General features: G+C 39.1%; 1 protein-coding gene across 4 annotated transcripts in view; it reads left to right on the top strand.

Annotated features, from left to right (window-relative positions):
* LOC136885551 (ATP-binding cassette subfamily C member 4) overlaps nucleotides 1–23,019 on the top strand; it is a 403,879-nt gene that overhangs the window by 333,646 nt on the left and 47,214 nt on the right. For all 4 annotated transcript variants that reach the window (XM_067158182.2, XM_067158180.2, XM_068230366.1 and 1 more), the window contains 2 exons: nucleotides 5,689–5,839; nucleotides 15,069–15,175. In XM_067158182.2, the coding sequence (XP_067014283.1) occupies nucleotides 5,689–5,839; nucleotides 15,069–15,175 (258 nt within the window). The remainder of the gene's footprint in view (nucleotides 1–5,688; nucleotides 5,840–15,068; nucleotides 15,176–23,019) is intronic.

The following is a 23,019-nucleotide window of genomic DNA, read 5'->3' as shown; positions in this document are numbered from 1 at the left end:
GAGTCCCAGTTACATTGTGTATATATTTATTGAATCAGAGGACACAATAAGTCCTTTCCTTTGTAAACTGAGCGAGTTGGCCGTGCGGTTAGGGTCGCGTAGCTGTGAGCTTGCGTTTGAGAGATGGTGGGTTCAAACCTCGCTTTCACTAGCCCTGAAGATGTTTTTTTTCGTACTTTCCTATTTCCAGACCAGGCAAATTTTGGGGCTGTATGTTATTTAAGGCCACAGCCGCTTCCTTCACAATCCTAGCCCTTTCCCATCCTTGTGTCGCCGAAAACCTTCAACGTGTTAGTGCAGTGTTAAGCCACTAACAAAAAGGAAAACCAATGTTCACGACAGTTCTTACTTAGATGTAAAACCTTAGCCAAAATGTTCTTAAAATTACTTTCCAGTGACACAGGTCAGATTAAAAATCAGTCAATCAGTAAATCAGTCATTACTGATGTGCATTCAGGGCAGTATGAAGGAAAATATAACTAATATTACATTACAATACTAATGAATACTAATTAAGATTACTTTAATAATTAAAAGAATTATTAGAACAGGATATTTCTCTTGGAATAAAATAAATGTAATAATATGACGTACTGTTGAACCTCTCTTCTATGGACACCATCGGTTCTGTGGAAAAATGTCCGCTACGAGAGGTGTCTGCTAAAAGAAGTTTGTAAAAATGAATCTATCACTTTAATGGCAAAGAATATCCACCATAAATATAAGCATACATCTTTATTTTGATTATTCTAAATAATTTCTAACTAATATTTGCCTGAGAGATATTATAAGTGATTTTACAGCCTTTACATTCATTACAGCTTCAGGAAGTAATTGTTTAGCTGGGTGCACAAATTTAGTACATTTTTCTTTACTGCGATATTCTTGAAAAGGTTAACCTCAACATTCAGATTGTGATTTCTCATGCGTTTTCTTGGAACATTGTCCTATTCACGCACAGTTCCTTTGCTTGAACAAATTTGAATCACTCATATAAAGCAGCATTCACTTCTGCAAAAACTGACTGACTTTGTTTTCATTCCTCGATTCCTATTTCCTTCCCACTCACTTTAATTGTAATTTTCATTCTTCACAATTGTATTTTCCTGCATTTTAATTTTCAGCGAGCTTTTCTCACTGATAGTCTTTTCCTACTACATTTTTTCTTGTCTCAAGATCTAAACACACTCGTCCCTCCTGTGCATATTTACTGGGTGATTGAAGTGCTATGGTATTTCTGCCTCAGTAATCAGTACATAAAAGTCTCTTCCTTGTCAACTACCTGATCTTGACATTATCAGCAACAATATGCATTATGAATGAAATGGAAAATCCCTTGGTAACTTGTGAGTAAACAATCACTGGCAGCATTCTCAGACAACTTAACAAAAGGTTTAGAAAGAGCAATTAACTTCACTGCTACTTCAGCATTCCTGTGTACATTTCTTTATGTTTTCCTTGGACACAAAATAGTACAAACATTCAAAAGGAATTCCCGTAGGTCTGTAGAATGATTTTAAGAAAAAGAATAACATAGCTGTGTGTAAAGAAACTGTCCTAGAACGGGTAAAATGTTCATTTGAGACAAATGGACGAGACTAATGGTGATGTCTGCTGTCCAGAATTTGAAGAGTCTGCTTAAATGAAGCTTATTTAACATGTATCTTACGTAACATAAAATCGGTTCTGTGGAAAAATGTCCTATAGGCAGGTGTCCTCTGGCTGAATAAAGGTGTTAGTTAGGGCAGGTTCGACTGTACAACCTTTACACATTTTTTTTTTTTTTTTTTTTTTTGTGTGATCAAACCCTGGTTTAGCTTTCCTTGTCCTTTCTGCAGTCTTTACCATTCCCAGTCATGTCGTATCATCTGTTCTATCCCCTGGGCTGCCTTATTTATGTGATTTGGTGATATATTTTGAATAATTTCTAACGGGGCCAGAAGGTTTCTAGATTGGTTGCTCTTTTGTATTTTATCTTCACCTGTTGGCTTTTTGGTTCAAATTGTTTTACTGTTTCAGTTATCTTGATAGGTAGATGCTTTTGAATAGTGTTCGTTGGTGAATTATCGGCTACTTTGAGAGATTTTATGGTGATTTTATGGTTTATGAAGATGAGATCTATGATACTGTGTCCATTGTGGTTCTGTTGGCTTGTTTACTTGCAACTGTCCTTCAGATTCTAGGTATTGTATCACCAGTTGTGTTTCTGATTTGGCACGTCTCTGTGACAGTTTAGATCACTTGCTGTTTCCTATGGTGTTTTCGTGGGTATCTGGTTGAAAGTATGCACTTATCATGATTGTCAATGTGCTTTTGACAATTAATAGATATGACGTTCTATATATAGTTCTTATTGGAGTTAGTTTCAGTTTTACAAAGCAAGATATTATTCCTCTACGAGGTCGTCCTGTTGCCCCTTGTGATGCCACACTCAGTGTTATGTAGTATCCTTGTATTGATAATGGATCTGTTAAGAGCATCTCTACTAGTATTACAATATTCATGTCTATAATATTCATTGGCATTTGTTTTAGGGTGCATATGGGATCGTCTAAGTTGTCGTTTAGACTGTTATTGGAGTGCAACTCCTGTGTCCCTATTTCTGTGAAAACGAAATCACCAAAGAGATGTGCTTCTACCACTCCACAAAGCAAGGTATTCACACAAGAAAGCAAACTACATATCTACGTGGTGAAGTGAAGTGTGTGTAAGGCATTCTTACAAGAAAAAAGGAGAAAACATAAGATGAGGAAGGAAGAAAGCTCATAGAAGAGGCAAAATCAAATCCATTTGTGGTTCTAAAGTCAAGAAAGCCGCATTTTCTTCATATCGCCATAGAAGATTGGAAAGAACACTTCAGTAAAATACTGAATAAGGAAAATTTATCTGTAACTATTGCAGATAATATCGTAAATGGAGAGCAAAACTCTTCCAGGGCTTCACCGAGGAAGAAGTAAAAAATTCCATAAAGGAATTGAAGGATAAGAAAACTGCATGAATCGATGGTATTTTCAACAAACATATATAGATTACTGAAAATGTACTACTAACAGCGTGGACATCACTCTTCAGTAAGTGCGTGGAAATTAATGAAATTCCTGACACCTGGAGACATTCAATGATGAAGATCCTATATAAAGGATAGGGAAACACCAGCTGTCTAAATTCATATTGTGGGATTGCCTTGGAAGCAATGTCTTTAAACCATTGACAAGGTTACTAATGAGATTGATAGAAGAGGTTGACCAAGTATTACCGGAAGAGCAATTTGACTTTAGACAAAGACGATCTATACAATGAACGCTATAAAGAATCTAATTGATGACATAGAGGATATCCTAACATACCCAGAGGGAAAACTGTACGCAATCTTCATACACTACACCGAAGTATTCGATCTAGTGGATAGGGAAAAACTGCTGGAAAAATTAGGAACCATAATAGGACATAAGAATCTTTTAATGAACAACGTCAAGAATATTCTTGCTCATAATTACATATTGTAAGCAATAACATCTCTTTCTCGAATACTATAATGCAGATGAATGGAGTGCTACAGGGTGACCCACCAAGCCCCACACCGTTCACTGCTATAGCAGTCTCAGACCTAATAAAGGACAAAGGCAACGCAGTAAATATGTACATGTATACAGATGATATGGTACTCGTATCTAAAACACCCGAGAAACTACAGACTGCTTTCAACAAGCTGAACATTTGGGCAGAGGAAATTAAATTCAGAATTAATCAGCAGAAGACAGTTCAGATGATTTTCCTCAAGGGAGGTAGAACAGCATTAACCAAGAAAATTTGCTACGAGAATAGAGGAAAAACTTTGCAAATCGTAAGCAACTTTAAATATCTGGGCATTACAATACAGACATCGGGAAGTACTTATATCAGACACATCAAGGATAGAATGGCTGTGGCAGTAATAGCAATGAATGACATCTTGACTTTATGTAAGCTTTCGGTTGAATTAGCAGTGAAGCTGTTCCGTGCAAAAATATTGCTGATAATCATGTACGGACTCAAAATATGGAAATACCTCACCAAAGAAATCTTCAGGACATCGAAAATGTAAAAGCAATTTACACGAAAAAGTTACTATGCCTGTCTAAATTTACTCCATCAAGATTATGTTATGAGCTCACAAGAGAACTTTTCTACACAGAGAACTCCAATACAAACTCATATTGCCATCTACAGCTGCTTTCAACCAACTATAAGTAGAACTTCAAGCCAAGAAGAGAGGCCGTGATTAGTATGGACTGGATGGTGGCAGGCACACAGTGACTAGGATAGCAACTCACGGTTTTCATCACCGAATGTGTACTAACAACCGAGTGTGTACTAACAAAACTTTTCACATCCTGAACAAGGAATGCATTTGTATATTGTGGAAGGAGACTTATGACGTGTATCATGTTGTGACCTGTACTAAGAGACAGATCGAACTAACAAAATTCTGTTTAACATAATTATGTAATATAAGTGTATCTTATGGCCATTGGCTAAAATAAATTCTTTCTAATTTTTCCTTTTAAATTTCTTCATGTTGAAAAGCACAGTGTTACATGATGAAGTGAATGTACTTCTATCATTCTAAAATTATCAATATAGGAATTAATATTGTACAATATAAATGTTTGAGTCCTCCTATTTAATGCATTATGTACTACATCGATGAAGATGTCGTTTTTACATTATCGACCATACCTGTTTTGACTCCTATTTTGGGTCATCTTTAGTGGATTAAATCTTAAAGGTACATAATCTACAGTTCAGTGATGTATTAATAAAAGCTTAAGGACTCTACTACAATAAGTCTTTGTAAAATCTTGAATCTTAGAAGTACACAAATATACCACTGTAAAACAGGATCTAACAATTTTGTGACATGAACAAAAGGGCCCTCTGCTGAATATTCTTGAGAATGGCTTCATTAATATTGATCAGTTTATGAATTCATCCCATACTCTAAATGAAATTAATGATAAGAGAAACTTTCATCCCAATTATTTGCAAATAGAACCAAAATAAACTCAGCTCACGGCACAGAGGATCGGCGCCTTCTCCCATGAATGAATCTCCTCCCGGCCCTACTCCCCACCCATTTCCCCAACATGCCCTGCCGCTTCCTGCAATGCCAACCCGCACAGACAATATTAGCAGCAGATCGCCCGTCAAAACACATTTATGACAGAAAGACTCCATAACCAACAGAGTACATTCAGATAATGGAACATGTAAGTTTTGAATACCACTTTAACCATACATAAAACACGTACTTCTTTGCTTTCATGTACATACACAGATTCACAATTCTATTTGCAGGTCACATAATATCCATTGACAGTACTCAATAAACATCATGCACAGGAGAGAGTGCATCAAACTACTTACCTCCTCTGATCGACTTTATACAGAGGTTTTTAGAAACGGTTTCAGTCCAAGAGAGAAGATTAGAGAATTTACTACACAACATGATTTTATAGTTTTAAGACAAGAGATCACGTCTCGATGCCATATTTTAACTATGCTTATACTTGTAATTGGCTTAGTAAAGTGAAAAACCAGTGATGATGATGTATTTCGAACATGGTTAGCTATAGTGTTTAATTTTTGTCATAGTGACCTTCACAAAAATGTAGTCATCACTTTACCTTTGTGTAATATATTTTTCAGATCTTACTGGAGCTCTTAACAATTACTGTGATGGTGGCCATTCTGAACTTCTGGTTACTAATACCTTCGCTATTTATCGCTATCTTCTTCACACTGTTACGCATGGTCTTCCTAGCCACATCTAGGAGCATCAAACGACTTGAAGGAGTCAGTAAGTGTGTACATATACCATTTAGCTGTTAATTATTATCTGAGGCAAGTGACTCTTAATGTTCATATCAATGCAACCAATAAGGAAACAATTATTGCTGAATTCTGTCATGACTTTTCAGAACACTTAATTTAATCAAAAATGCACGACAATCTGCACAAAGGTCCTACAATAAAGACAACTACATTAAAAATGCATTGTGTAGACGGTACATTCTGAAACCTTTTTCATTTAACACATGGATAACAACATTGTTTGACATATGGTGTAAGCGGAGTGGATGGAATAAAATGTTCCATTTATTTCTTACCATTATTCTTCTAGGTAACCTATCCTTTTCCATTTTCCTTGCATGACCGGACCATGCAGAATAAAGTAAAGTAAACTTGTATCCTCGCACGCGTGCGTGCGTGCAGACTTTTCAGAACAATTGATTTCATCGAAAATGCACGACAGTCTACACCGAGGCCTTACAACAGAGAAAAGTACATTAAAAATGCATTGTGTAGACGGTACATTCTGAAACCTGCTTCATTTAACACATGGATAACTTTTTTATTGGGCATGTGGTCTAAGCTGAGTGAATGATCGGTATTGTGTGAATTGTGTCTGTGAATTCTATGGGGCTTCTGTTCTTTCAAAATTGTCCAAGTCAAAGTTTTATTGTTCTCCTTTAACAGACTTTCAATACGGAAAAATGAGGATAGTCTCTTGCAACTGTCCAAGTCTATAATTTTTACAGGCTCAAGAATTAATGTAAAATCTTCTCCCACAACTTTATGAGCTTGGTTATTGCTAGATGTTCTTGGTACTATGTAGTAACAAGCTCTGTTGCTAGATGCCACTTGATAGCAGTTTTCGTTACATTTTTTGTGAATCAAGGATGCAGCGCAGAGAAGCTAAAGAATGTATCGTCTGTCATTCATACAAACTACAATTACAGATTATAACTCGCATTAGATCTGTATTGACAGTTGAACTTCTTAAAAATTGTACAAAATTGTGTTCATTATCCTTCTTGTCAATACCGTAATACAAAATTTACATCCGAATAAGATGAAATTTTACGTAGACGTGTTTTGACCCAACATAGGATCATCCTCAGTAAATTTATTATATATATAGTACATTTATTTTACATATTTTACTAGGAGGATAATCAATACAAAATTTGTATAATTTGTAAGGTGAACAATACAAAATCTTGAAGTGTGAAAGAAGCAGTTTGTCATTAATGAGGTTCTGTTCATAAGACTGATATTGCTGTGTTTATAATATAGTACATTGTAGCACGAGCACAAAGATTATATGATGAAACCAAGAGTTGTATTCAGGTCCTGGATGATAGGTCAGGTTCGTTCGAAACGAAAAGTAGTCCAACAAGGAAGTTGTCTTTCACCACTTCACTTCATAATCATAATGAATGAAGTTTTAAAAGAAGTTAAAAGAAAGGATCCAACAACTAATGCTCTGATTTTTGCTGATGATGTAATGGTATGGGTAAGACAGAAGCAGAAGTACAAGTTAGACTAGATCTTTGGTATGAAGATTTTACAACCTTAGGTCTTAACACATTGATGACAGGCTCTGAATGGAGGCTGCTACCCCATGTAGACTAGATAGTTCAAGCCTCCAAGAAAGAAATTACACTGCTCCACTCAAACTACTGTAACTCGAAATGTATTCAAGATATCAACCTCAAACTTGGAACATGTACTCGGTAGGTTGCTTCGTAGTCTGTACATTGTGATAATTTTCAAAGCAATATCATTTGTGGCTCCATTTAACAGTCTTTCTAAGCAGAGTGTAGTATGAATCCTGTATTTGTGCCATTCGTATAGTCATTGTTTTCAAGTATGCAAGCATTTCTCTTTACGGCTACTCTCCATTTAGTGTTAGCCGTTAATCATTAAAAATATCTAATTCACTGTCGCTCGGTACCTACTATAACCGGTCTGTACATAATTAATCACAATTATCAGTAGCCGTCGGCAACTGAATACACTGATGCAGATGTTGATTCCCGTAGGGAACCTGAAATATTTGTCCCGAATAAGTAAATTTATAATACCAGTATGAATGGTCCGTTATTGGACATTATAAATTTTCCAGCCAACTCATTCCTGGTTGCCACCATTTCGCCCCCGTGTGCTAAGTTGGGCTCATCAGTTGGTACCTAGCACACCCACCAAGACGCATGGCTAGTGCTTACCATGGAGGCCACTGTGTAGACTACTTGGAGCCACCGGCAGTGCCAATGCACTGTGAGAGACTTTGTCTCATTACCAAAATTTGATGCCTGTTTGGCTGTCAGATGATACAGATGTTGATTCCCACAGGGACATATCTTTCATTCCAGCAACACTCTCCATTAACATTTCATTTGTCAGTCATTTATCATTGCCCCAGAGGAGTGCCTCTAGATTGGGGCTTCATTCATTCCATTCCTGACCCAGTCGAATGACTAAAAACAGGCTGTGGATTTTCATTTTCACTATAGCATTTGGAAGTCATAATCTCGCCCACAATTTCATCAATAATAAAGGAAATACAAGGTGCATAAAAGCAAGAATTCTCGTAGCCCGTCACCTACTGTCGGCTGTCACCTACTGTCTGCTCAGAAAGCACGAGAATTCTCAGGGCTCATCACCCATGTGGCACATCAGATAATGAATCTGCATAGTGTTGAAATACTTTATCATATAGGGCACGTTGCCATGGTCGCACCATCTTGTACAATGATTCTCGGTGCGTAAGAACACTCGTGTATGTACAAAGTTTCCATGGCTACATTGACACTAAAATCTACTATCCTTCTACTCCATGACATGATTGAAAGTAGTGAAAATTATAGCCAACAGATTGCACAATAAGGTACAAATAATGCCAGTGCGTAATAACGGAAATCTCCGGGGCCCATCAACAACCGCTAGCCGCAGTACCACAGAGATCTCCGGGGCCAGTCGTCAATGTGTTAAGTCAGCAAAACCAAGGCAGTTGGTGATGAGTAGAAACTCTCCAACTGTTCATCTAAGAATTGGAGGAAGCTTGTAGTTTTAGATGACTATTGATATCCAGATAATAACCATGAGATCTCCAGTTTTACATACAATTCACACCACGGAAACATGATTTTTCATTTCTTTAATCCTATATATGTATTGGCTGGGATTCAAACCGCGACTGCTTAGCAGAGATGCCACTTGGCTTTACAGCTTCTCCCCATTATTCCTACTCAGGGCCGGTTCTACCATTTGCTGGTAAAGTGGCTGGCAGCTGCCCGGGAGGTAAACTACCTGGGGGTGTAAATCAGCTGGTACTTTGCCTTGCGTGCAGCCACCTCCGCGCAAGCGCTGGGTTGCTACCAGGAGCTAGACACCGATATACGGAGTTGGCTAGACTGATTTTCAGCGACTTCTCGCTTTCGAGTAGGGTGCTATTTATCGTCAGATTTATGAAGCTCATTTCAATTGTCTTATTTTCCTCTGCTTGCATCTGTCGATTATCACCAAAAAGCCTAATAAGGGGAGTCTTAAGAATTATGGACAACGATTTATGTCAAGCTTTCATGATTTTAATCTATGAGCTTCAAAATCAATACCTAAATGGGATTAAATTCTCGAGATTACATTTTCTTACGCCAGTTATAACCTGTTATGTAAGGCAGTGTTTTTGGAAAGTATTCTCGTAGTAGATTGGTCAAGTCGCTCGCTCCGTAATAGAAGGCACGCAGGTTTTCATCGTCTTTCTAATTTACATTAAAAAATTTATTTTCGTTCCCTGCCGTTGTTCTTAACTCTTTTTTACGCGCTTCCATATATGTATATACACCCACATCTTCCTTACGGACTTATTGCCTTTGAGCATTCTATCTGCAGGCTTCTGTGAATTGATTATCTCCACGATGCTCTATTTGCAACTAGCTCTGTGACCTCATTTAGTTCCACATGCTTCCATGTATTGATAATGCATTTCATTCTAATGTTTAACTTTGTGAAGATAAAGTTGAAAGGTACTGTTAAAGAACTAATCGGGGTAAATAACCATTCATAGGAAGAGGAATTCGGGAATGGAATAGTTTCCACTTTCTTCGAAATCATTTACAAGAAGACTATCTAAACAACTGATAGGGAATCTGCTACCTGGGCCACAGTCCTATATGCTGTATTAATCATAAGATCGTCCGCCTCTGTGGTGTAGTGGTTAGTGTGATTAGCTGCCACCCCCGGCTCTGCCACGAAATTTGAAAAGTAGTACGAGGGCTGGAACTGGGTCCACTCAGCCTCGGGAGGTCAACTGAGTAGAGGTGGTTTCGATTCCCACCTCAGCCATCCTCGAAGTGGTTTTCCGTGGTTTCCCACTTCTCCTCCAGGCAAATGCCAGGATGGTACCTAATTTAAGGCCATGGCCGCTTCCTTCCTTCTTCCTTGTCTATCCCTTTTACTCTTCCCATCCCCCACTAAGGCCCTTGTTCAGCATAGCAGGTGAGGCTGCCTGGGCGAGGTACTGGTCATCCTCCCCATTTTTATCCCCCGACCCAGAGTCTGAAGCTCCAGGACACTGCCCTTGAGGCGGTAGAGGTGGGATCCCTCGCTGAGTCCGAGGGGAAAGCCAACCCTGGAGGGTAAGCAGATTAAGAAAGAAAGAAGAATCATGTAACCATTTGCAATCTATAGAAAATATGAAATGAATTAACGGTGAGTGAAATAAGTATAAATACCAAGACAATGGGCACCACCTGTAAAACAATTACAGGAATATATAACTATGTAGAGCAATGAGTAACTCCCTCTCCCAAGGCTGACGAAGCTCCAGACTTACTTTATAACCTTACCTGTTTACCCCTGAAATTAGATTTGGGTAGCAAGCCAGGTTCATCCATACTCTACTGATAAAAGATTCACTGCAAGTTTCCTTCCATGACTTTACTCCCAAAATAAATAAAAATATATAAATTACCTCAATAATCATAACTTGATGAGACCAACACCTGTTCCCCGTTAACAAAGGGCAACTTTACAAACCACTAAAAACCACATACAAAAATAAATCATTTGACGAGACCAACTCGTGTTTGCTGCTTACAAGGTCTAATTACAAACATCTACAAACCACCAACATGAAGAAAGAAACATCACTTTACGAGACCAACTCGTGTTTGCCGTTTACAAGGCAAATTACAAACCACTAAAAAAACACCATTTTAAAAAATCACTTAACGAGACCAACTCGTGTTTGCCGCTTATGAAGGCAAATTACAAACGTCTACAAACCACCAACATGAAGAAAGAAACATCACTTTATGAGACCAACTCGTGTTTGCCGTTTACAAGGCAAATTACAAACCATTAAAAAACACCAATTTAAAAAATCACTTAACAAGACCAACTCGTGTTTGCCGCTTATGAAGGCAAATTACAAATGTCTACAAACCACCATAAAATTATTTTCACTATTTACATTTATCATACCTTCAGGTAAGAGTCCCACTGCACTCTACTGTTGCAGATGAAAATCGTATTCTGGTAGAGAAAAGTACGACGACTTTCTCTACATACGGATGCAACCTTCTTTGCGAAGAGCATCCCTAACCTTATTTACACACTTCATCGACATCTTGAGTCCTTCCCGACTGCCGCACAGGTTGGTGTAACGCCTCAGGTTTCTGCAACTGAAACTGGATACTCGGCCGACGATTTCCTCGACCAAGAATCAGCTCTGTGCACAACCACACATCCACTACCGAATCTTGATTCTGTACGCATCACCACATCCACTGTACATAATCTCGTAGAAGAATTGTAGTCCAACTATTATACAGAGTTGGAGTTACAAATAAACACTTAAGTAGCATCTTTGACCTAACAGCCACCAAACACTCATTAGCATCAGCGACATATAGCGTGCTCACTCCGAAAATGATACTCAAGAACAATACAACATTGCCTAGGACTATGCGCAAAGTAGCTCCCGCGCGCCGGTCCGAGTGAGAAACTCACAGAATCAGAGACAGAAATACAATCAGAATCAGAGTCAGAAACAGCATTAGAATGACTTGCCGCACACGCATACCTGCTTATATAGGCTTGCTACACGTGGTTATAGCATCCAGAAAGGTTTACTGGTAGCAACGCTCTCACAGGCACATCTTCACGCGTCACTCAGTCAAAGCCCTCGTAGTATTGACTATCGTGCGTCTGATGTGACATCGAACGTCCACTCACATACATCCACATTGATCCACTCCAATTCTTCAGCCTATACTACCTGCCGTACCCCGTGTTTCCAAGCCACTTTGTTGCAACACATTCAACTGACTTCAACCGTCCTTCCTGATATATGGAAATTCTAAGTTCCCATGGAGGGAATTAGATTCTTTTCCACCAATAGAGCATATCAAAAATCAGATCAAAAATTAGATGGATGGCTTTCCCGGCATTTGCTCTACTAACCAGCGTTTCGTCTTAGGTCTGACACTAGACTCTTCAGAGTGGGATGTGTCAGACCCTACCCACTGACGCTGGGATGTATGCAGGTGAACTTATCAGAAGCTTATTTATGAAGCACAGTCTGATAACTGCATACGGGAGATAAAACTCCACAATGGAATTAATGCCCGCCTAGCAATTCCAAATGGAAATTCTAAGTTCCCATGGAGGGAATTAGATTCTTTTCCACCAATAGAGCATATCAAAAATCAGATCAAAAATTAGATGGATGGCTTTCCCGGCATTTGCTCTACTAACCAGCGTTTCGTCTTAGGTCTGACACTAGACTCTTCAGAGTGGGATGTGTCAGACCCTACCCACTGACGCTGGGATGTATGCAGGTGAACTTATCAGAAGCTTATTTATGAAGCACAGTCTGATAACTGCATACGGGAGATAAAACTCCACAATGGAATTAATGCCCGCCTAGCAATTCCAAATGGAAATTCTAAGTTCCCATGGAGGGAATTAGATTCTTTTCCACCAATAGAGCATATCAAAAATCAGATCAAAAATTAGATGGAGCAAATGCCGGGAAAGCCATCCATCTAATTTTTGATCTGACTTCCTGATATAGTCGCAGTTTTCCCCGGTTGCACAATCCTTACGGCTAGGCCATATTTACAGACTCTTACCCAAACGGAAATTTATACAAAATATAATGATGCACATATGCAATATTCCCTAACTACACATTCTTCTTATAATATTACGTTTTTAACATTACAAACTATATACGAAAATTTCCTAACCTAAAAATATTGTAACCGTACATACGTACGGTTACAATCATATCACTTTCTATAAGTAGCACACACATAAAGTATTTTCCTAGTAGACATAATATTGTGATTAAACATTTCAATGAAATATATTATTAACAAAAGAACATATGAAAAGAGGCATACAGATTAATACAACGCTAATAATGAAAATAAAAAAGATTCGTCATAATGAAGACTCGAACTTGTATACCTCGTGTTATGAACTCAGCACGTTAGCCATTACACTACGAGAAAGCTTGGTGGATACAAACACTAAGTTATACCTGGTGTCTGAAAACTGAAAAAGTAGAAAATTAAAGCCCATTTGAAATGATTTCCAAATAGGTTTCGATTTTATATCCTTTTAGAGTTTCTTTGCGAAAGCTTGATGTATAAAATGTGTTTCCTACGCTACCAATGCGACAGGTTGTTGTGACCGTTGCAACTCAAGAGAAGCATTAATATTCAAAATCCTGCAATACAATATCGATCTCTGTTACAGTATCATGTTTCTTTCAGTATACTAAGCTAATTTAAGTTGCATGTCACCAGAAATGCAGCTAATAATGTTCAGCTCTCAGAACTTGCCTGGCAGGTAAAGTCTTATCAGACCCTCGAAGTGGCCGATAAATTACACACCGGGTAACTACGATTTATGCTGCCGATAGCGCTACCTGGGAGTGGTCGAACGGAAACATCCTTTTACGTGGAGGGCTAGTTACGCGCAACTTTACCTGTAGGTGATAGAACCGGCCCTCAGTTGATTTCATATTTTTCTACCCATACTATGCTATTTTGTTGTAATACAACAACCTTAATCCGTCACAATTTCTAACGCATTAGCCATGAGTGACTTAGAAACTTATTACAAAAAATCAGCTTCATTGTGCGTGTTGCACTTTAACAGATTCACAACTAAGTATTTTTTTTATTTTCCACCTTGTCGATACATTAGTTCTTAAGGCAACTTATTGGTTAAAAGTGGTACATGTTTCGTATATTATTAACATCTTCAGCCGCATAACACTGTTTAGATGAAAAATTCATATATTGACAAAGTATTAATGCTTTGAGAGAAAGTGTCCTTAAAAATAGCATAAGAAGATTAAATGACAACATTAAAAACAAAATACTCATGAGAAAATATAAAAATTCTTTTTACAATTGAAAGTGGTAGCACAAATAGAATAGGATAGAATAGAATGCTTGAATAAACAAGAACGGAACAGTAATACACATATTTCAGCAGTATCTTATTCTCACTAGTAATAATTATGTTGCTGTTTACCGTATAATTACTAACCTCATTCCACACTCATATCTGTAGTGCTGTGAGAACATGAAGTTTGCGCGATATAGAGCCACCTCTTGGATCTTTCATTAAGTCATTTTGGTCTATGGTAATATTTCGAGCCTATTCTTTCATAAATATATATTTCATTTTAACACTTTCATCATCGAGGAGAAATGGGTCACTCCGTCTCTTAAAGTGCTTTATTTTACGAACATATCCAGCCTCCATAACCTCTAAATGTTCCATGCCTTGTGTGTTACAAATATCGTGGAGATCATCAACATTATTTTCCATTCTTTCAATATGTGCTTAATGGATATTTTAACATGATTATATTACTGCAGAAAGTAAATACCACTTAAACGAACTGATCACTTGTGGTTTCTTTTTCGTCACTCGCTGCTATACAATGCTTATACAAAGATTCTGGTCTGTATAAGCAATTCAGTGAATAAATATAACAGATGTATACACAGGAGGCTTATACACGGTTTATTAGTAACAAATTGTGTATAAAGCTTGTATTAAAGTTATACACCGTTTATTAGTATGACTGTATTACTACAAGCTTACTTGTTTTTACATTCTATTTAGTGTCTCTCTTCATATCATTGACTCTGTACTATGCTCTTCCTCTTAGTTTAGTTGTTGGTTGTAAAAACTGGTTGTGAATTGTGTTTCAGCTCGCAGTCCTGTCTTCTCTCACCTAAATGCCTCACTCCAAGGTCTGACCACCATCCGAGCCATGGGAGCACAGAGCATCCTATGTAAAGAGTTCGATCATCATCAGGTAGGTGCTTCGTGGTGTTGAATGAGAATGAATATTGGAAGACCAAAATGTATCACATCTTCTTCTTCTCCTTCCTTTAGTGTCGTGTCCGTCATTGGACGTTGGCGATCATTTTGGCCATCTTTAGATTTGTGGGTGGCTGCGCGGGATAGCGAAATGGTTGTTTGTCCGAACCACTGTCGTAGATTCTCCAGCCGAGACATGTGGGGTCTCCCAGGACCTCTCTTCCCCCCGATCTTCCCTTGTATAATTATTTGGTGGAAGGTGAAAGTTTCCGGGTGCCTAATTATGTGACAGTCCTACACAGTTCTTTTTCTTTACACATCCTGTTCAATACCTCCTCATTATATATTCTGTATACCTAATTGATACAAAGCGTATGACGGTAGACCCACATTTCAAAGGCTCTGCTACAGAACACTTGACAGAAGCTTGTAAATGCTGCCCTGACCTTCTCAATGTGGCATTTTATTTCTTTTGATTGGTCCCAGTTTTCATTGATGACGCCACCTAGGTACACGATTTTCTCAACCCTCTATGTATATTGGAATTCCGTTGACTAACAGAGCAGGATCTACGACAGTGGTCTTGCTCACAGTCATGTACTTGGTCTTCTTTGCTCCAAGTTTAGACCAAGTTTTTCTCATGTCCCCACCATTTCTGACAAGATCCGCTGCATCTTTTTCCACATTGTTGGCCGTAAGGACAGTGTCTCCATGGTTTCCCATTTTCACACCGCCAAACGCTGGGGCTGTACCTTATTTAAGGCCATGGCTACTTCCTTTCCAATCCTAGCCCTTTCCCATCCTTGTATCGCCAAAAAACCTTCAGTGTGCTAGTGCACTATTGAACTACTAGCACTGGGTGAGTTAGCCATGTGGTTAGGGGCACGTAGCTGTGAGCTTGCATCCGGGAGATAGTGGGTTCGAAGCCTACTGTTGGCAGCCCTGAAGATGGTTTTCATTGGTTTCCCATTTTCATACCAGGCAAATGCTGGGGCTGTACCTTAATTAAGACCTCAGTCACTTCCTTCTCCCTCCTAGGCCTTTCCTACCCTACCGTCACCAAAAGACCTATCTGTGTCGGTGCGACGTAAAGCAAGTTCAAAAAAAATTTTTTAAAGCTACTAGCAAAGAAGGAAAAAGGACAGTGTCTTCAGCATATGTTATGTTTTCAGTCATCGCTTTGATGCCACTGTCTGTAACATGGAGAGCCTCCCTGAAGCAGGTCTCTGAGTACAGGTTGAACAACAGCAGAGACAGAATACAGCCTTGCCTCACACCTTCTTTGATTGTGACTTCATTCGTAAGTCAGTGTCCCACTCAAACACAGCCTCCTGTTTCCAGTACAGGTTTTTAATTATGCCACTATTTTTGTCATCTGTTCCTGTCTCCTTCAGTAGGGTCATCATTTTCTCATGCCAAACTGTTGAACACTTTTTTTTTTTTTTTTTTTTTAAGATGATGAAGTGCATGAATACTGTACAACTGACTTTTCTGCATCTCTGAAAGAAATTCCAGGGCCGTTACAAGTCCAAACTGCATATCACCAATATGCTCTTCAAAATATTACATACAGAGAAAATTGATAACTTTAGATACCAATATTTAAGGTAGAAAATTTTAGAATATGGTAGTAATAATCACATGACAGATGGTAATTGCCTGTGAACTTTTAGGAAATTAACAATGGCTTACAAAAGTTCAACTTGTGAAAATACAAATGTGCCAACAATATCAATTGGAAGGAAGAAATCGATTAAGTAAATAAGTCCTGGATACTTTGAAAAGAGCTAAGTGGATGCAGGAGCAGAGAACAGTGCACCACCACCATATACATGATACTTCTACAGCTTCCATCCACTACTGACCTTCAGAGAGAGTGGAATGCCAGGTGTAGTTTCTGGTCTATGAGCCCTGAAAATGATTTCTTGAAAGCATAAGCTTTTACATTAAAAGTGAATGTTGCAATGTCAATCTTCGTCAGGACAAATGACTAATGAAATAGCACTGGTCATCAAGATGTGCTCTTTGTTCTGCGGACTGTTCAAATCCAAATTGTTGATCTCTAAGCAAAGTAATTACTGGGAACCAAGCTGTGCTAGGAATGTAACCTGCATCTCTTGAAATTATGAGATGATGTTGTTTTTGTATTGCTTCTCTTACAAACCTAGAACCATTGTGTTTCATTCTAGCCGGTACTTCAGTATCTTTGAACGTGACGTGGCTGGTTGACAAGGCATGATCTGCTAATGCCAACTTATCTGTTTAAGTCAAATGCATCTGTCATGTTCCTTGATGTGTGTGGATACCGATCTTGAGGTCTGTCCAGTGATGAAACTTCACTACAAGTGCATGGAATCTTGTAGACCCTGGGATGTTGTGGTTTGAGTATCCAATCTTTAGTTGGTCCAAGGAGTAGGTGTGCCTTTGTGCGTGTTCCAAATACAGTTTTCAGTGTTCTCCCTAGAACCACCAGGGCTGCCATTTTTAAAGATCGCCCAGCTAAAATAACGTGGATCTTGCTAGTTACATAATATTAATACATATTTGAGTCATTGGTAGGCCAAGGCACTTGAGGGCTGTGGTGCCATGGGGTTCAAATTAGTGCTCCAAATTAGAATGTAAATACTGTAAAACGTTTATTTAAATGATAAATCTTCACTATTATCAGCATAATTGCATCAATTACATTGGAGTTTAAACGTTTAGGTTGACTATAACGTAGTATTGTGCGCGAGCGGTGTATGGATTAGTGTGGAATCCCATGAGAGCATTGGATTCCTCATGACGTCATAAACCTGTATGGTAAGCCCTGGTGTTTGATTATGAATGAGCAGTAGAATCCTAGAACACCTTGTTCGTGATAATAACACTAAAATAGTTTACCTGCCTGATATTACTGTTAATGCCCTCTGTGGATCATTGGTAGAGATAGATGGTTCGAACTCAGCAGATGTATTACATAAAATCAGCTTCATGGTTCGTATCGCACTTCAATAGATTCACAACTAAGTATTTATTTATTTTCCACCTAGTTGATACACATATTAAGATCTGTACATTCATCTAGACCAACTTCTAAAGAAAAATGATAACCTTAATGAGGCTGTAGAATATAAGAACCCATTATATTTGTTACCGTGTCTTGGTGGTAGTTATGCATGAAAGAAGGTGCTGGGTGGTGAAGGGGTCTCAAGCTACTAAAGTGAAATTAATTTTAAAATTTAACAAGGTTATATTTTCTTTTCCAAATTAGGTAACAACAAATAGAACAGGTACTTAGTAGCCGAAACACGATTGACAAATACATTTACATAGGTACCCCATTTGGGGCTTCAAAAGGTCAGAAACATAATTCTTGAGCCATGAGCCCAACCTTACAATGAACACCATACAACAAAGGGGCCGAAAACCCCCAAACATGCCAGAAACACCGGCTTCCAATTACATCCAAAAGCCTCCTTGAGGCAGAAACACAATTTTCAAAAAGGGCAACTTCCCCTTAAAATACAAGCCTATCATAGGCCACTCCGAACTCCACCTTTAAGCCGTCCTCAAAGGACATATACACAGGGGCAAAATACCCAATCTACTGAGGTCTGTTAAATGACAAGAAAGTTAATACATGACCTCTAAAATCACAATTTGAGAGGAGGCGAACTTGCACTCCTAATACACTTTGTCTTTAAGACCTATTTTGGCTCTAAGGCCACTGATGCAAGGGCTAATCCCATACTACAGAGGTGACTTAAGAAACTACTAACTTACATTACTGAAGAATAGGTTGCGAAAAATAAGTTCACCTCAAACAATGTGAGTGGGAGTTCGAGAGGGTTAACACTCTCTATCCCAGTATGTCGCTTTACAAGAGAATAGAAGAAAAGAGAAGTTACATTTTAGGAAAAGGTTACATAGGGGAACGCTTAGAACCTGCCCCGAAAGTTAAACTGCTGAGCTGGCAAAGAAAAAATTTATTAATCGGCCATTACCTTATTGTTGACCGCTGCCGAGGAAAGAGGCGCTTCCCGCCTCCTGCTATGTACTTAATACACTGAAAGATGGAACAGAAGTGGCCCGGAGACCCTAAAATCAGCAGTTTAAATACTCTCGCAGAAAGTTCTAGGCGTTAGGGGAAAGAAAACACCCTCCCACAAAGATTTTATTGGGTAGGACCCCGCAACAGATTCAAGTTGGGGAAAGATACACCAGATTGGTCAGAAATTAATTGAAAAAATTCGTGATTGGATACATTCAAAACAAGGGGAAGAAAGGGGTAAATATTGCCAACTTAAACAATGACAGAAAGAAATTTAACAAAGAACAAACTCCTGAAATTAAATTTTCTCCAACAAAATAGTTCTTTGACTCCGCACTAGGGTGCACTATTGTTGATCTTCCGTAGTGTCCTCTAGAAGAGAAAGTTCACACTTCTTAATACAAGCAAGACAAAAGTACGTCGAAAATGACACAGTTCACAAACTCAAAAATTTCCAGGTAGTGACATCTTCTGAGAAATTTGGAAATTAAGACCGTAGATAAAGTTCAGACTTCCTCCAGAAGAGGAGTTTCAACTGGCGCAACTTTTAAATAAACGGTGTGGAGGTGTACCGCCCGGTACAATATTATCAAATTCTAGTATATTTGAAAATGCTTGAGAAAGATCACGAAAAAGAATTGGAATTTCTCCACCTACAGATAGCCCTACAACTTATTCCTCCTCAGTTGAAGCTACAGGTGACAGCAAGGAGTTTCTTGACACACCTATATGCCTCTCTCCTCTACCCCCTCAGGTACAAGAGCAAGGAAGAGCGCATCAGTATTACACCAGACACAAGACTGTGAAAGAATGACAAGAGTTACTGTTCCAAAGGAAAGCTGGCTTAATAAGAATTGACAACTAGGAATTAGTAATATTTTCATCTGCATTAGTAATAAGAGCCACATTGTGATATCTGGATTTCTTAATTTCGACAATTACTTATAAATTGTATAATTTTTAATTTATAAATTGACTTTTTTTTCATGAATTATTAAGAAAAGAATATTCATTAGGACATATTCTCTATGGAATATTGTACAAGTGTTTTCTTGACGACTGCTTTCAATTTTTTGTTTGTTTTAATGTTAATACCAATATAATGGTCCATTATTGGACATTATAAAATTTCCAGCCACCTCATTCTTGGTTGCCTGCGTTTCGCCCTCGTGTGCTAAGTTGGGCTCGTCAGTTGGGACTTAGCCCACCTCCCAAGAAGCTAGGCTAGTGCATACCGTGGAGGCCAAGGGGGATGTTTTCATTTTCATTCCCCTTTCCAAAGGGAAGGGGCGGGCCACCTAGAAGGTTACGCCTTCTGTCTGGCCAGGAGATTTGGCGGGGTTTGGAGATTTGCTAGGGTTGGAAGATAAAAAGGAGGGAGCTTTAATTTTGGTGATGGGAATGAGTCGCCTCTTGGCTAAGGGGTGCAGCGTCTGTTCTCTTGCTTTTTATTGAGTTTGTATTACATAGGTTTACATTTGGTTATAATCAGTTACAGTACAATTCAGTTATAAAATAGTTACTGTTGGGGGTTTGGAAAAAGGAGGTTGAAGGTTTGTTGGTAGAGGGAAGAGAAGTTTAGTAGGGATATGAGAAGTACCTGGAGAAGGTAGGAACGGTTGTGTAGTTTTGGTGGGTGGGATTGGGGGTTGGGAAGCCGGGCACGGTTTAGAGAAGTTGTAGGGCGGGAGGTGGGTTGCGAGGGAGATTGTGATGACTCCACTCGATGGTGGTGGCCAAAGAGTTTTACCCCCTGCTGGATTAATCGCTGGACTTCTTCGGTTGTTTGGAGCTGGAGTTGCAGCATGAAGGTGGGCCCGGCTTTGTTGTGGATTCTTGATGCTCGTAAGTGGAGTCCGGCGAGGCGCAGTTCCTGGCTGATGAGATTTAGAGGGATTCCTGTATTTACGCCCCTTACGACGCAGCTGGGGTTGCATTCCGGTGGTGGTGGTGTTGTTGTTATTCTGTTGGATTCGGGCGCTGGTGGTGGTGTGCTGGTCTTCCTGCTTCAGTTGTAGATGCTTCCGTGGTGGGTAGCTGGGCTGTTGGGTTTGGTGAGCTGGTTGGAGAGGTGGACATCATGATTGGGGAGGGGTGGGTCGTAACTATGGTGGTTATGGGAGTATTGGGTGAGGTGAGAGTGGGATAGGAAGCGATAGTGGTGGTTATGGTAGTAGTAGTAGGGGTAGTGGATATGTAGGACGGCTGCTGAGGTGGTGGAGTGTAGGGAGGTGGCTGGGTGCAAGGTTTCGGTGACTGTGGTGGTAGGGTGTATACAGGCGGCTGGGTTCCCGGTTTCGGTTCAAAGATGTTTTTCAGGTGTTTTGGGCATGGTTCCACGATGACCGGTCGTGCATAGATGTAGATTCCAAATCTCAGCGCCTGCTGAACATCGTGCGCCGTGGCCAGTTGAACCAGGGCATTTTCTGTTGGGATGTGGTTTTCTAATATCTGGATGCGTTTGTTGCTGGTATGCCGCTGTTTTGGAGCGCACGGAGGATTCCTCCGTCCGTGAGGGAGATATCTATGCCTTTGATGCAGTTACGCATTTTGGGCAGGCCGACTTCCTATTTGGTGTCAGGCCTATTTATGCTGGTTAGCACGGCAGGGTACGAAGTTAAAGATGTGGCGTTCCCCTGCCGTAATAAAAATAGGCATATATCGATGCCACGGCATAGGCTACTTGAAGCCACCAGCAGTGCCAATGCACTATGAGGGCTATGTCCCATTTCCAAAAAGTGATGCCTGCCTGGCCATCAGATGATATAGATGTTGATTCCCATAGGGAACTTAAAATATTTGTCCTGAATGAGTAAATTTATAATACCAATATAATGGTCCATTATTGGACATCATAAATTTTCCAGCTAACTCGTTCTTGTTTTAATGTTGTCAATCTTATGTTAATTTTAAAGACACTTCCTCTAAAGCATTCATTACTTTGTCAATTAATGTATTTTTCATCTAAACAGTGTCATGTGGCTGAAGTTGTTGATAATATACGAAACATGTACCACTTTCAACCATTAAATTGCCTTAAGCAATCATTGTATCAACTAGGTGGAAAATAAATAAATACTTCGTTGTGAATCTAAGCAGATGTAGTCGGATATTTGAAAGACGGCGCTCCATGTCGTATGATGTTGGCGCGTAAAAGATCTCTAATGACACATTTGGGGTGTTCACCTGACAAAATTCACTAAAATTCAGCCTTAGCCGCCCAAGAGAGATTCGGTTTACTCTGCTGTTTAGTAGGTCTAGAGTTCAACGGAACATCAAAATTTATGAGCAAGCAGCCAGATGGCGTCAAATTAAGATTTTTACACATGGTAGCTGAGGCCATCATATTATTATTATTATTATTATTATTATTATTATTATTATTATTATTATTATTATTATTATTATTATTATTATTAATGCCCTAAGGGGAATAAATTGAAATGTTATCTTATTCATTTTTTATGAAGTATTCCCCACCCGGCTAGTCATTTCTGCCACCCGGCTGACAAAAATTCCTGGGGAGAACATTGGTCTTACTATTGTGCTTTTGGAGAATCCTGGCTAAATGAACAGTTGTTCCCTGCGTATATGGCAGAGATGTTGTACTCCATACCCTGGCATTAAGCTCATGAAACTTTTCTGTCTTGAATACATGGCCTTGGTAATAGCTGTGTTGATGTAACCCTCTCTGAGAAACACTGTTTTCATGGTTTCAAATTCCTTGGCCAAAGATGCTTCCTTACATATCCTACTGGTTCTAGTTACCAAGGTTGCTTAAGTTGCTAACTAAATTTTTTCACTCA

This window comes from Anabrus simplex, chromosome 14, assembly GCF_040414725.1.
Source record: "Anabrus simplex isolate iqAnaSimp1 chromosome 14, ASM4041472v1, whole genome shotgun sequence".
Taxonomy (NCBI): Eukaryota; Metazoa; Arthropoda; class Insecta; order Orthoptera; family Tettigoniidae; genus Anabrus; species Anabrus simplex.
The sequence above is the reverse complement of the archived record's forward strand: the minus strand, read 5'-3'. Positions and strand labels throughout refer to the sequence as shown.